General features: G+C 30.7%; 2 protein-coding genes and 1 long non-coding RNA gene across 5 annotated transcripts; 2 read left to right on the forward strand and 1 right to left on the reverse strand.

The window, feature by feature from the left end:
- Positions 1–1,037: 1,037 nt before the first annotated feature.
- LOC105113022 (60S ribosomal protein L23a-like) lies at positions 1,038–2,895 on the reverse strand. The gene is made up of 3 exons (XM_011009000.1): positions 2,790–2,895; positions 1,946–2,303; positions 1,038–1,355 (listed from the first exon to the last, which is right to left on the reverse strand). The coding sequence occupies exons 1-3, from the start codon at positions 2,800–2,802 to the stop codon at positions 1,271–1,273; spliced, it is 456 nt and encodes a 151-aa protein (XP_011007302.1). The 5' UTR covers positions 2,803–2,895; the 3' UTR covers positions 1,038–1,270.
- A 209-nt stretch (positions 2,896–3,104) lies between these two features.
- Positions 3,105–7,494, forward strand: LOC105113024 (serine/threonine-protein kinase AFC1-like). 3 transcript variants are annotated; one of them, XM_011009001.1, is made up of 12 exons: positions 3,105–3,425; positions 3,551–3,710; positions 4,012–4,038; positions 4,265–4,418; positions 4,504–4,552; positions 4,670–4,784; positions 5,010–5,101; positions 5,598–5,754; positions 5,834–5,898; positions 6,266–6,363; positions 6,447–6,558; positions 7,053–7,494. In XM_011009001.1, the coding sequence occupies exons 1-12, from the start codon at positions 3,306–3,308 to the stop codon at positions 7,209–7,211; spliced, it is 1,308 nt and encodes a 435-aa protein (XP_011007303.1). In that variant the 5' UTR covers positions 3,105–3,305; the 3' UTR covers positions 7,212–7,494. The 3 variants fall into 3 exon arrangements, with proteins under 3 accessions (XP_011007303.1, XP_011007306.1, XP_011007305.1); XM_011009004.1 differs by having other exon boundaries at positions 6,456–6,558; XM_011009003.1 differs by having other exon boundaries at positions 3,106–3,425; positions 6,453–6,558.
- LOC105113023 (uncharacterized) lies at positions 6,566–6,822 on the forward strand. Its single transcript, XR_839877.1, has 2 exons — positions 6,566–6,651; positions 6,686–6,822. It is a non-coding gene; the product is annotated as an uncharacterized LOC105113023 (long non-coding RNA).
- Positions 7,495–16,214: the final 8,720 nt, after the last annotated feature.

Below are 16,214 nucleotides of genomic sequence, written 5' to 3' on the forward strand. Positions count from 1 at the left end.
TGCTGTTAAGACATTGAGTGAGTTTAGCGTGTTTGTAGTCAATTCTCTAGTTACCTTCCACGCAAAATGTGGAAGCATGGAACATGGTCTCCGTCTTTTTTGTGAACTTCCTGTAAGGGTATCGTCTCTTGGAATGCTGTGATTTGTGGCTTTGCACAGAATGGGAGGGGAGAGGAAGCTGTGAACTTCTATGAAAGAATGAGGATCACCGGTCTGAGACCTAATAGTGTTACGTTACTTGGCTCGTTATGGGTCTGCAATCATGCCGGTCTTGTCAACAAGGGATATTCATATTTCAAGCATGCAAGGCTTGAGGACCTCAGCTTGTTCAAACCTAGACATTATGCTGTATATTCATGTGGACGTTTCAAAGAAGCTCGGGTTATGACTTGCCTTTCAATCCAGGAATTGGGTTTTGGAAGGCATTGCCAGGAGGCTGCCGATGTACATATATCATGTTGAATTGGCTGCTGGTAGATGGCAAGCTGTGCCATGATTCGGCAATTGATGAAGCAGAGGGGGTTGAAGAGAATTCCGGGGTCCGGTTGGATCGAAATCAGAAGCATAGTTCATGTCTGTCACCTGTGATGGAGACGTTTAACAAGAAATGATTCTAAACCTCATAATTCCTCCCATGCTCGGGCACAGATAATTTCGAGGAAGTAAAATGCAGTCGCACCAAAACATTACCTAACAGAATGAAGCACCGAATGTATCCTATATATTATAGACACATGCTTGCAGTGCACACAGGCAAAAAGGAAGGATGGCCACTCTTCATCCCATTGGCACAAGTATGAAACAAAAAAAACAAAAAAGAGAAACCAAACTCTTCACCCACACGTCAACAAATACCATTTACTGATGCATTTGCTTCCCTTTAGCGTGGGATCATTTAGTAAATATAGTAAAAAATTTCTTGCAAAGATGGTTCTTTTCTTTTCCACCTGACAAGTGCACTACTTGAGACACAAAATTACCAATCAACCATGCTTTTATGGAACAAATATAAATGCCACATTTTTTATGTTGAAATGTGAGGAAAAATGGCATAGATTTCTACAATCTGTTAACATTGATCGCAATCTTTGACAGTCAAACAAGACATAGCACAACAACATCAAAACATCAACCAAAGCTATTCAAATGCAATGTATCAAACTGAAATTGCTGACCCAACTCTGCTCGAGGTTCTTAAATATCTTCTCAGTTCAAACTTGAAAATTGAAATGCTTAAAAAAAAGGCATGGAAATGGAAATGGCAAATAATTTAGATTATTCCGATCTTGTTTGCCACATCCAAAGCATCGTAATCTGGTGTCAATCTAACATATGCCTTCTTTGTCCCATCCGGCCTGAAACAAAACAACAGAGCAAATATAGTTCAGAGATGAAAGCAGCATGTCAAAGAAGAACAAGAAACCTATGCAAGGTAGATTGCCATAAAAAGTTAACATCTGCACTGATACTTGACGACACTCAAAACATGCTTTTGGTTTCAAGGCTGTTGCAGTTTGATGCACAAAGCTTCAAGGCATCAGATAAATTTAGCCATTGCTAGAAAATGAACTGATGATAACAAACTAAACAAGATAACTGCTTTCATATAGATAATTGAATATATATCAGTGAAGATGCTAGAATAGACTAAACAAGATGTACTAATCTGTTCATTTCATCTTTTACCAAATTAGCAATGCTAGATTTGGTCTATGTTATCTACACGTCTGTAAAAAAGAAAACATATAATACGATCCTGTATATTAGACTAAGAAAAAGCAAATTAGGAGCATATAGCCTCTTATCAGGCAAGCCCAACAGTACCAGGTTCTGGAGGTAATCAGTGACATTGTAAACATGTTAACTTGTTAACTTGTTCTATAATAACATTGCTTCAAATAAATAGCTCACAAACAAAAGGGAATAAAGAGATGGTCATTGTCACCTGATTAAGGTATTCACTTTCTTCGTTTGAATGTCATACATCTTCTTCACAGCATCCTTAATCTTCTTCTTATCAGCTCGAATGTCAACAATGAAAACTAAAGTGTTGTTGTCCTCAATCTTCTTCATCGCTGACTCAGTTGTGAGAGGATACTTTAGGATCTGATAATGATCAAGCTTGTTCCTTGGAGTTGCACTAATTCGAGGGTATTTGGGGTTCCTCTCCTTCTTCAATGTCCTGGGGCGATGAAATGTGACCTTAGTTCGTATCTTCTTGGACTTCTTGAAAGCTGGAGCACCCGACTTCAAGGCCTTGGCAGCTTTCTGAGCCTGTGTCTTTGCATCAGCCTTCTTTACATCTAAGTAACAAAAAACACACACACAAGAAAGCAAGTATGCCATTAAAACTCCACATGCTCTTACATCAATCATTTCATTTTTTCCATTACCACAAATCTCATTTATATTACTCTTAAAGCTCCACACTTAAATGACACTGAAAAACAATGTTAAGCTACAAAAATACACTAAACAACCCAAAAATATCTTCTCTAAAGTATAAATATCGAAGTCACTAGCAAATAAGCAGCCCCAGTTATTCATACTACCATGACCTTTGACTTCACTAACTTGTTATTAGAAGCCAAGCCTAGAAGAACCACCCCTTTAGTCCGAACAATCACAAAACTAGGTCCATAACCAATACAAGAAACTGCAAAGAAATCAAAACTGAAAAAAAGCTAAAAGATAGCTTATCCAGGTAAATAATAATAATAATAATAATAATCTATCCAGGTAAATAATAATAATAATAATCAAGAAAATGAAGATAGCCATTGACATACCTTTAGGAGCCATTGCGGAGCTGGAGGATGGCCACTCACAAAACTGCTGTTAGGGTTTTAGTTCCAAGCGAAGGACACAATTATACGACGAAAGCAGTGGCTAGTGCCTTGGCACGTGAGAGCATGTGAACAGGCCCAATTAACCTTCCGGCCCAACATCTAAATAACACACGCGTCCCCTAATCATCACTGGTTGGTCCCGTGAAAGAATTAAAGGAGGAGGAAACGCTCTGGGACTGGGACCATAGTTAGAAACTTAAACTATCCGTTGGGTTAACAATACTTGTGTGAACGTAACCCTGGTTAGACTCAAGCCACCTCAGGTTTAGCTTCCCAGATCTCTCTCTTTCTCTCTCCACAATTCAAGATTGTACTTTTTAGGATTTCAAAAAAAAAAAAAACCCCAAATTTTCTCTTTCAAATTTACAAGTTTTGTGTCAGTTTTTCAGAATTCAGATTCAAATTGAGTGATGGATTCTTCGATTGCCCCTTTAAGTTCAGAGAACTGAGAGAGAAATGGAGACGCAGAGAATAACAGAGTTTCCGCATAAGAACATGGATAAGCGTCCTAGGAAACGACAGCGTTTAACATGGGACAGACCTCCTCCTCCTCCTCCTTTCTTAGCTACTGCGAAGGTAAGTCTCGGATTTTCTTTCTAAGAAATCAGAATTTCTTTTTTTTTTTCTTTTGGCTAGAAATTAATATTATTATTTTTTATTGCAGGTGGTTCCAGGGATGTTCTGTGATTTTTGTATTGCAGGTGGTTCCAGGGATGTTCTGTGGTCAGGAATTTGGGAATGGGAATGGAGTGATTCCAAATTACGGGTTGTTTTACAATCGGAATGGTTCACCTCCTTGGAGACCTGATGATAAAGATGGACATTATGTTTTTGCCATTGGAGACAATTTGACTCCGCGCTGTTAGTACTTTCCGTCCCCCCGCATTAAAATTCGAGACGTCTGTAATGTTATTTCGAATCAAATTGCTTAATGTTTTTCTTACCATCTGCCTGATGGTGATTTTTATATGCAAAATGGAGATTTTATATTTGCAGTTAAGAGGGTTCTGAAAAGGCCGCTTCTATAATGTGAAGTTTGGCTTAACTTAATTCCATTAATTGGAGAATTAAGCATGCGGACTCTCTTTTCTGGCTTCAAGATCCGTTGATTCTGATTATATATTTTCATTTCTGATAATCTTTTCTGCCTTCCATTTTGCAGACAGGATTCTTAGCAAGATGGGCGAAGGTGAGTACTTTCTGGGTTTTGATTTTGTTATATTACATCCTCCTCTAATTTTTGGGTACTTCATTCAGTGGAATTTTATTTTCTGTGTCAAGATATTTAGTTTTATTGCCTGCTCATCTGAATCATGGAAAGCATATTTGTTGGAGGCTTTTGCATCTGATTGTGTCCTATTATTGAGTAGTTATTTTTATCATTTAACGGTAAACTTGTGATTTCTTTCATGTAGGGACTTTTGGGCAAGTCTTGGAATGTTTTGATAATGAAAAGAAAGAAGAAGTGGCAATCAAAATTGTCCGCTCCATACACAAGTATCGCGAAGCTGCAATGATTGAAATTGATGTCCTGCAGAGGCTGGCTAGGCATGATTTTGGTAGCACACGGTAAGGCTTTGCATTTTCTTTTCCTACCCTTGTTCATTCTAGAAGTTTGAAGTGATTTTGGTATAAGTGGTTTTATTCTTTGCAGTTGTGTACAAATACGGAATTGGTTTGACTATCGTAATCATATTTGTATTGTAAGTATTTATCAGTATTTCTGATTTGATTAATTTCCAGGAGCAATAAATGCTCTTGCGCGCCTAAATATTCTGTGAGTTAAAGGACTTGCGGATGAATTTAAATGGTTTCAACAGGTTTTTGAGAAGCTTGGACCAAGCTTATACGATTTTCTCCGCAAAAACAGCTATCGTTCATTTCCCATTGATCTTGTCCGGGAGCTTGGCAGACAACTTTTGGATTCTGTTGCATGTGTGTGGACAATTCTTTACCATTTTTATTTATATTTTATATAAACTTGATGCTCATATGCTCTTAATTAATTGGAAGCAAAATATAAGCACATGTTTTTACTTCTTTTTGCAATTTTCATATTTTCTTGAGCCCCAAAGTAAATATTGTTTGTGTTAGTATGGAGTTGGTTGATAGTAGGGATGATTGTTTTTCAGTTTGTTCATTAGTTTGTTACCTTTGCAGTTATGCATGATTTACATCTGATTCATACCGACTTGAAGCCTGAAAATATTCTACTGGTTTCCTCTGAGTACATCAAAGTGCCAGATTATAAGGTAATGCTTCAAAGGTTTGGTTGTATGGTTTTTTCTTTTTATTTCGCATTTTCCTCAGGACTTTAAATATGTATCTGCTAGTTTAAGAGTAGAAATGACATGAAATTTGGAATGCAACCAGAGCTTCTCTTATCCAAAAAAAATTGCCTTCTTCCTTTCTTTCCTGGATGTTTGTTTTTACACCTTTTGAAGTTCTTAAGATGCACAAAAATTTTGATTTGACTCTTAATCTACAGCAACATTGTTGTTAGAATATTTGGTGCCATGTCATGCATTGATGACATAGGTTTACTCTTAAGTAACATTATAAGCTAATAATATAGCATATTCACAGTTTGAGGTTTTGTTTAGATTCGTGATAATCACCAGGAGATACATGATAATGGGGCTTTCTCTTGTTTCCAAATCCCTGCTAAGCCATGGTTGAATTTTGTGTTTTACTCTTTTCCTCTCAAAGTTGATAGCCTTCTGATTTTTCCCACTTCATGTGATTTAGTTTCTTTCACGGTCCACAAAAGATGGTTCCTACTTCAAGAATCTTCCCAAGTCAAGTGCTATTAAGCTCATTGATTTTGGAAGTACCACGTTTGAACATCAGGATCACAGCTATGTGGTGTCAACACGGCATTATCGTGCACCGGAGGTGATTTTAGGTAATTGCTGTGAAACTATTGTTGCTCTGATGTTTTGATGCTTGTCGCCTAATGGCATTCCATGGCATATCTTCTGCAGGTCTTGGATGGAACTATCCCTGTGATATATGGAGTGTGGGTTGCATCCTCGTTGAATTATGTTCTGTAAGTAACTTCAGCTTTTTATTTTCTTTCCATGACTACATTTTCTTGCGTGTGAGATCACTAGTCATTGATACCGCTGAACAATGTTATTGCCCAGAAATGATTTCAAGTGAAAGGTTAAGCAAGACAGGCTGCTTTGGGTTAGAAACTGCCTTAGAAAATAGAAGTTTTCTTATGTGTATTGTTTATATTCTTTGTTTGATGAAGTTCTGGTAGCCATTATTATCTGCCAAGTTCATTAATAATGGTCTAGGGTGATTTGTGTCGTTAGATCTGATGGGTTTCCATAAATAGTGTAAAGTAAATTTTATATTGCTTTCTTGAAGGATGCTAATTAATGTTTGTTGTTCGGTTTCTCTATGAATAGGGTGAGGCTCTTTTTCAAACTCATGAGAACTTGGAGCATCTCGCCATGATGGAGAGGGTTTTAGGGCCGTTGCCACAACATATGGTGGTCAGGGCTGAGTAAGAGAATTCACAGTTATTGCTCTATTTGATTGTTTCCGTCTCTCCATGTTGATGAATCACTTACTTTGTGCCTGAACTAGTTGCAGTCGACGCGCTGAGAAATATTTCAGGAGAGGCATGCGATTGGATTGGCCTGAGGGTGCAACCTCAAGAGAGAGCATGAAAGCAGTCATGAAGTTGCCTCGTTTGCCTGTAATTTTCAGAATCCAACTCTATTAGTTCACTTGTAGAAATAACCTGCAGGCAGCCTATACTTGCACTGCTAAAGTACCAGAATTAACTTAGGTGAATGGAATCCACAAAGTGGTAATTAACTTAGGTGAATGGAATCCACAAAGAGAAGTCCTGTTAAAGGCATAATTGAATAAGAACTGGTTGCCTTTCTTAAATTCTTGAGAGTATCTTCCATATTTGTCTCTCAACTCCAGAATGGCTAACAAAAGGATCTTTCAAATAGCTTTTCTTACCTTGCTTCATTCTCTCTTGAAAGAAACAAATCAGTTACATTCATTCATTTTTAAAAGAGTAACCTCTTGATCAGTTTTTCTGTTTTTCTTGTGTAGAAATATTGGTTATGCTTTTGTTTTCTGACCCTTTTATAAAATGCACTTCGATAATATGCTGCCTTTTGATTACTCACTTCATGCAATTGCAAATTTATGTACTGTTTAAAATTTCTTTGGCAGAACCTAATAATGCAGCACGTGGATCATTCTGCTGGTGAATTAATTGATCTCTTGCAAGGTCTCCTAAGATATGATCCAGCAGAGCGGCTCAAAGCCAGGGAAGCTTTAAGGCACCCATTCTTCTCAAGAGATCTTAGAAGATATGGCTATCCCTTGTAGTCTGGATTCATCACTGTGATGAGCTTTGAACAACAGTATAAACAAAGAGAACATGCACGGTTGGTGTTGGCTGATGTCAGGTTGATTCATCACTGTTATTTGATTTCAGGTTGATTGTACCATTGTTCGGTATGGTATAAGTGTATTTTCTTCCCTCCAGTGCCCATTTGCCTTTTATTTTTTGGGTTCCTGATCCAAATTGTTCGGTATAGATTATGTTTTGTGAAGATGAAGGAAAAAATCAATATTTGTTGTTGCATGTCTCCGATTATTCCCCCCCTCCGCTGACTGAAATTTCCTTTAAATTTTGCTTATCATCTTGATTTTCTGCCATTAGCATGTCCAGGAATTCCTTTTCACTCACTCCGTTTTCATTTTTGTTTGTCTGATTCTGAATCTCTACATATCCTTCATAGAAATACAGAGCATAGGAGATTACTGTGAAGGCAATGCGAGTAGGCTTCGCACCAGCACCCAAACGGCTGAACCATTGTCAGTCACATGATCGTGGGTATCATACATGGCTCGGGCAACTGGGTTATGAACTTGACACTGAAATTCTAATGTGAAATTTGGTTTCTGTGATTTTAATACGAGAATTCATTTTCATAACCCAATGAATTATGTATAAGCGCAATTAATTAGTTGTCACCTTGAGCTTATTAACACTCCTACGTCGTCGTGATGTAGCTGTGAGCTCAGGAAAAAATTAAAAAAGGTCATTATCACTTATGACCTGTATTGTAATTGCATAAGAGTTAGCAGAGCACCCTCTAGGACATCTGTACGCGCCATGTGACCTGTAGATTAGATTTTTTTTTTTCATAAACTTAAAAAAATGTTAGGAGTGTAGAAAAATTTTTTATAATATCATTAAATTTAATTAAGTGGTTTGAATTAACTTCGTAGAAGTTGAATTAAAATAAAAGTTGAATTAAAATAAATTATTTAATTTAAGAGTGTAGAAAATTTTTTTATAATATCATTAAATTTAAGAAGTTGAATTAAAATAAATTATTTAATTTAATAAATCTAAAAATGATTTGAATGACCAATAAAAATAAAATATAATTTTTAAAGAATCTCTAAGATGATAAGTATATGTTGGATTGGATCAATTTTGATCTTGTGATCTGAATTAAAAATTTTAATGGGTTTAATAACTTTATTGTTTTTATAAATTATTTTTATAAAATCAAGCATTAACCCTAAAAAAATATTTATTTGAGATTGTGATAACCAAAATTGTGATGATTTTATAGAAAATAGAAAAAAAATTATAAATTTTATTTCCCAACCAATCCAATATCAAAAAAGAGTGAAATAAAAAAACAATAATTAGAAAAATTAAAGGATCTAAAAACAATATTAGATTTGATAGATAAACATGTTAAACCCTTGAATTGGGTAACCTGAGTCAACACATCAAACCCGCAAATAAGATCATGAAAAAAATAAATGCTCATAAAATCAAGTGTCAAATCAATATTAAATTTTTTTGTTAAGATTATGATAATATTGTAGAAAGAAAAATGAAATAAATTATGAAACTTAATTCTCAATAAACTCAATATCAATTCATAAAATAAAAATAAAGTTAAATTTGCCAAACCTTTCAACAGGCCCATCCACTTTTTAAAATTTAATAACATTTTTTTTTCAAAACTATTTTTTTAATTATATAAAAGAAAGAAAAATAAGCAATCACATATTCAAGTTTAATTAGAAAAAAAAATACCCCACTAAACTCACTAAACTTGCAAACTGGGATAACTAGAATTATCTTACTAAACTCACAAACCAAGTCATTGCTCAAAAAAGTTTAATAACCTAATTTTTTCAAAATAATTTTTTATTTAACTAAACTTTTTTTAAAAATAGATTATACCGCAATATTGGAGTATTTTTTTAATACTAACCCGATACTAGGAATATTTTTTTGATGTCGTGATTACCATATAAATTGTAAATTAAAATAAATTATCAACTATAAATCCCCATAAACACATTATAAGGACTAAATTAAAAAAAAAATTAATAACCAAAGGAAAGAAAAGGGGGTCAAAATGAAAAACAAAAACACCAGTGTGGATTACTGTTATAATAATAATTCACAGTGCTAATGGGTGTGGGGGAAATAATATTTTCCTCACTTCTTTTATATTTATAACTAGTTATATGACTTGCGCTCCGCTGTGAGTTAAATATTTTTATTTCATAAAAAAAAAAAAATATATATATATATATGCGTGTGTTTTTTCTGTATATCTCTGTTGTTTAAAAAATCTACATTCAAATATTTTTTTTTATACATATATGTAAGCAAATAAATCAAGAACTATATATATGAATAAATAAATAAAAAGTCATTAATGATACCCAAAACTAAAACTTGAAAAATCAAGAAGTAGGTGTATATCAAAATATTTAATCTCAAAAAATAGGATATTTACGCAGTTGTGTTTGCTAATTTTTTATTTAAGGAAATAATAATAGAAATAGAGATAGAAATTAAATTGATTGAATAAAATTAAAAAAAATAATCAAGGTTGCACATTTTAGAAATATTATCTGAAAATAAAGTTCATCCATAACAAAAAAAAAAAATATAGATGAATCAGAAAAACTGTTCAAATTTAAATGCATTACTAAAAAAATTATTATTATTTAAAAGAAACTCTCCAAATAAAATGAAAGAGAAAAGTGGTACTAATTTAAATAAAAATTAAAAAAAAGGAGAAAACTCATAAAAAGAATCATTAATTTAAAAAAAGAATTAGAGTTAAAATTTATAAGGTAAAAAAGAAAAAAAAAAAAAGATCAAGCTAGCCCACCTGACCCATTTTGTCAGCGGTCTGCCCTGGCAGACCCGCGCAATTAGACCATTGATTTTTTATTATTTGTAACTAGGATAGATAACATGTTGTTTACAAAAGCAAAAAAAGTCAACACAACACGTCATATGATTTACTCAGATTCCAACCATTGTGGTGGCAAAAAAATCAAGGTTTAAGTTCTTTTTATCCTTAAACCTGTTTTTCAACCTACTTTTTAGCAAAAAAAACCTATAAAACACGGTAAAAATCATGATATATATATATATATATTGCCTCAAGAAACCGTCTAAAAACCAAAATTAACCTGAATCTAAATATCAACCAAAACTCAAATATATTTTTTCATAAACTTCAAAGATTAAAAAAAGTCTAATATCAATAACACTTTTCTCTTTATACTACTGGAATCCAATGATTTCTCTTTCTCCTTTCTCTCAATCAAGGAAAGAAAAATAACAAAAATAAATTTTTATATTAAAATAAAATTAGAAAAATATTAAAATAATAAAATTATATAATTTCTATTATTTTTAAAGTTAAAGAATCAAATGCCATTTTTACAAAATTAATGACGCAGCATCCATACTTGGCGCGGTGAAAAACCAGGCATTTTAGAGAAATACTTAAAATTATCTGTGCTGCCTTAAGAGAAAATGATAATATTTTAAGTTGTAGTGCTCTAATTGTTCTAATGCTTTAACGAAAATTTTACTCAAATGGTGAAAATCAGAGACTCCGTGAAGTGACCTCCAACCTCTCCAGCTTGGTTGTTGAAACGGTGGGGTATGGAAGGCAAAAGTCAGAGACCAGGAAAAGAGACCCACAATCTCTGCAGGAGAAACTGCGGGCATAGAACGTTCCGCCCTCTTTTCAGCCATGATGGGCATTCATTGCTTCTCTTTGAATCATAAAAACGAGACCTGAATTGAGGGCTTTTTGTTTCTGCGGCTTCAATTTTTTATTATTAATTTGAAAAATATTATTTCAATATATTTTTAAATAAAAAATAACTACAATTATAATACAAAACCGACGACCTAGTTAAGGGGTGGATAAGAGTTAGGTAACTGGATCTGAATATTATTTTTAAAAAATTATCCAAAACAGATGTTCATATCGGAACATTATGGCAGAGATGGTCATTTAAAGGCAAGAAAGGTGGATTTTGAAGGTGGGTGACCTACCTTACCTTCCTCTCACGGGATTTCAGGCAAATGAATAATTGACACCCACGATTCCAAACTAAAATACATAAAAATAATTGAGGTTAGAAATACTGCTCAAAAGGAGAAAATAAATAAATTTAGTGTATGCTCAAGGAAATTTTTTTTTGTCAGTATGGTATGTTTATAAAATTATTAGTAAATTTATTTATGATAGATTTATTAATAGACATAAATTATTATTGATTAGTTTTTTTTAATAAATATTTTTTATCAATAAAATAATTATTCATAGAATTTTTTATCAATAAAACTATTAAATATAATAACATAAATTATGGTCTCAAGCGCTACTAGAGATTGAGAGTTAACTCTCTCCCCACTCTTATTTTCAAAAACATAATACCAAAATTCAACACTTTAATGTACAAAGAAAAATAAATCAAGGTTTAAGTCCTGTTTATTTATTACAAAATAGTTTTTTTAAAAAAATGGTTAGAATTATAAAAAATACATTGAAAAACAATTTCTAATATTTGGTAATGTTATGTAAAATAAGTTGAAAAATAGCTTATTAATATTTTTTAAATTTATTAATATTTTTTAAGTTTCTTAAAATAATAAAAAACAAATCTTATAAATTAAAAGTTGAATGAGTATGAAATTGAAAAAAATCTAATTTCATAAATTGTCTTAAATAATAATAAAAATCAAATCTAACAATAAAAAAATTGAAAGATGATGAAATTAAATAATTATAATTACAAATCTAACGAATAAAAAAATTGAAAGATGATGAAATTAAATAATTATAATTATAATTTTATAAATTATTTCAAATAAAATAAGTAACAATCAAAAGAATAATGACTGAATATGATAAATAAAAAAATTTAATAAAATAATAATAATATAAAATCAAATAACAATTATAAAAATAAGAAACGAAGTTAATATAAAAGTTAAATTAAATTAAATTTTAAATGATGAAATTAAAAAAAAATCAAAAAAAATATATATCAATTAAAAATTTGATAACTAAATTTAATATTATCAGCTAATAATATAATATTTCTAAATTTTTCACTACTCTTTCAAGAGTTTTATATTCAAAATAAAATAAATATTTTTTAAAAAATTAAATTAATTTTTTTAACTGAAAAATATTTTTCATTAATTAATTTTTTTTAATATCAAATAAATATAAAAACTTTTAAAAAATAATTTTTCAAACAAACAAACATCCTCACAAAATCCTGACGAATCCTTCAAACCAACATCCTCACAAAATCCTGACGAATCCTTGGCCTTCGAGTGATCAGCACAAATGAAAATTAAGATCAAGTAACAACGAACGAAATCAGCACAATCTTTTTACTTCATAACATAAAAAAATGAGCAACAAAGTAGTAGTTATATATATATATATATAATCTTGCATTATTTTTGCGTTATTTTGGCAAAAAATCGTAAAATATGTATTATTTCTTTTGATAGACTTTACTAATATTGAAAAAATAAGTATTATTGTATGTCATCCAGTATTGTATAATAATTATACTTTATTTTTAACATTTGTAGATGTTTTCAATAAATAATTGTATTATAAAACAAATTTGAGCATGGATTTTTCATGTCCAAGTGGGGGCGTTGCTAAGTCGTTGATAATCATAATACTTTAATTGAACAGATTACAAGGTGAATTCTATTTTATAAATTACATCACATTTTAAATATTTTAAGAAATTCCATTACATTTCTTTTTCTGGGTGATAGCATATAAAAAAAGTAACTTTGATTAATTTTACTTTGACTTTAATTATCCATGTATTTAAAAAGTTGTTTTCATAAAAGATAGGTGGGGGGAATTGGTGATATATTGCGTATTTGGTTTGATATTGTATTTTAAAAATATTTAAAAATATTTTAATTTTTTTATTTTAATTTAATATATTTTTGATGTTTTTAAATTATTTTGATATGCTAATTTTAAAAATAATTTTTTAAAAATAAAAAATATTATTAAAATATTTTTTTGAATAAAAAATACTTTAAAAAATAATTATAATTATACTTCTAAATACATTCATAATCACTTAGAATACATAGCCAAGATAATTTCCAGTGTAGTATATTTATATTTTAATATTTGATTTTTTTTTCAACATGCAATCAAAGAAGTTTTAAAGTGAAATTTTATTTTACTTTTAATTTTTTTTTTTTTAAATTCCATATTCATTATAGTGAGGTGAAATTGTACACAACATAAAAAAATAATCATGAAACCATATTTAAAATTAAAGGACATAAAACTTTCTTAAAACTTGATACCAAAAGTATGATTTCAATTTGTAACCATGATTTGTTTCTGTCTATGATTTCTTTACCTATCTATTAACAATTAAATATTAAAAGATAATTTAATTTTATTTTTCAAAAATAAAACAAACTAATTTAATTATAACTTATCAAAACTTATATAAAATTATCAAGAACTTAGAAATTCGACAATTAAATATAGTACTATTAGTAGATATTTATTTGTTTATGATTACAAACCATATATTGGAAATCAGAAGAAAAAAAAATCTATAAATGTTTTCAATAAAATATATGCAAAACACTTGCTAAGAAAATTAAATTGGGTAAAATATATACTAAACCATCCTGAACTATTGGTTAACACATAAATAGCTCTTAAATAAATTATTTAATGGCAGTAGTTCCTAAACGAAATTGAAAATTGAATCAAGTCCTTGCGTTGAGAAAAACTAAAACTAAGCTTCCATCCAATTGTTTTTTTTTTTTTAAAAAAAAAACCTCATTTTTCTACCTGTGAAGTGTGAACTCCAACTAACCAAAATCTCAAAAAAAAAAAAAAAAGGGACCAGCACCTCTTAACACTAAATGCTAATAAATATTCCACGAACACAACTAAAAATAGCAAAATACCGTTGAAATATTTTGTTGGTGTAAACAAACTAATTCTATAAATATAAAAATTATTGATGAATTAATTAATAAAAATATGTTGTCAAAAAATATTTTGTCTCTAATGTAATATATGTTGGTGGCTCTTTTACTGACAGATATATTGATGATTTATAATTGTTGGTTCTTAAAAAGGGGCTGACCAATATTTATCATCAAATTTACCGGTGAATTATCAATGGATTCCCAATGAATACATCTATCGGCAATATATTTGTCTCATCAACGGGTTTACTTACAGAATCACTAATAATATATTTTATTGGTGATTTTATCGGGATGTATGTTGAAATAATTAACAACTCTGTATAATTTTTCAAGAAAACAATGATCATTTACCAGCAAAATTTTCATTGGTGTGCATCAAAACAATTAATAACTCTATATAGTTAAAAGGTTGATCATTTATCAATGAAAACTCCATCGGTTTTTAAACAAATTGTTTATTTTAAAAAAATGCTATTAAACAATTTCACAATGATATTAAACAATATCAAACAACTAATTTAAATTGAAAAATAAGTTTAATATATTGTGAAAATAAATTACAATTATCTAAACAAATCAATTACAAATTATATGTGAAGGTGAAAGGGGAGGAGAATCTCGCGAAGGTCTGTTGGGAGAGGATAATGACTGAAAAAGTATGCATTTATCTTCTATAACTGACTTTTTCATTCTCCATACTTTGCCTCCATTTTAGCCCTCGAAGCATTAGCTCATTGTTCAACTAACCCTTCAATGACTAGTGATGGTTGACTCGAGCCGGATTATAGGTTGCTTACAGTCAAGACACTATAACTCGATTTCATATCTCAAGTTGTAGTTATAAATATATCATAAACCCAATTCCTATCTGGTTCATCGGTCGCTCTAGCCTCCAACCATAAATTTAGATCATATTCCTAGTAAATTGAAGGGTCCTCTTCATATTTGGCATGCATGACAACATTCTACACCAAAGAAAAACAAGTTAGAGATACGGATGGAAAAACATTAGTCGAAACAATGTATAAGAGATTTCAAAGTCTACTTACAATAAACACCTCAGTCTATCTATTAACAAATTCTTGCACCAATTTCTATCTATACTCCCTTTATTTATGTGTCTCCATGTACAACTCTATTTAAGTAAACTCATGTCCAAGCTATATAGACTTCAAAATAAATTAGTACTTAAACCTTATCACAAATAATAACTACAATTTTTTTAAAAAAACTTGAAAATAAATAGGCTCTTACGAAGCGTTTTGCATAGTTAATGAAAAGAAGTGACCCTTTAGTATGTTAGATAATGGAATAGTGGGCCTTCTTATTTCTGTTCAAAGACCTATTTTGTGACGGTCTTTTAAAAGTGTGCAATGTAAAATAACTTTAGATATCTCTCTCATTACTCTCTATGATGTGGGGAGGTTTACAATTCTTCCAAACATCACCTGACTCGACATATCTTATAATATGGTGTGGGTATTATATCAAAACTCTTACAACTTGGTTAAAAAACTTATTGAAACAATTTTTTTTTATGAAAAACAATACTATCATATAAAAAACATATTCATCTCACCAATTTTTTCCTTAAAATCATTTTCATAAAATGATTAGTTTTTAAATTTTAAAAATATCTTTTATCCTCTAAAAGTATTGCTTACATACTAACCTTGAACTTCCCCTATTAAGCCTCAACTATAGGCTTCCATTCTAGATGATCTTGAAACTGACTCTATTGAAAAAGAGGTATTTTCATTGCTTTCATCATTGATGTTATTGTTCTCACAGCTTTCACATTTGTAAACTTGAAAATAAAATTATTAACTCCAAGCTCTATAAACACGTAAATATTAATTTGATGTTATATTTGAACAAAATTAGATTTTCTTACATGTTTAAATCTAGCATCTATTCTGCAATTAACTTGCCAAAATGTGGATCCTTGGAGATGAGACCTAAGATCTGCTACCAACAGTCAATGAGCCAACATCGTTAAATGATACATCATATGCCTCTTCATA

The sequence above is a fragment of the Populus euphratica genome, unplaced genomic scaffold (assembly GCF_000495115.2).
Source record: "Populus euphratica unplaced genomic scaffold, PopEup_1.0 scaffold603.1, whole genome shotgun sequence".
Taxonomy (NCBI): Eukaryota; Viridiplantae; Streptophyta; class Magnoliopsida; order Malpighiales; family Salicaceae; genus Populus; species Populus euphratica.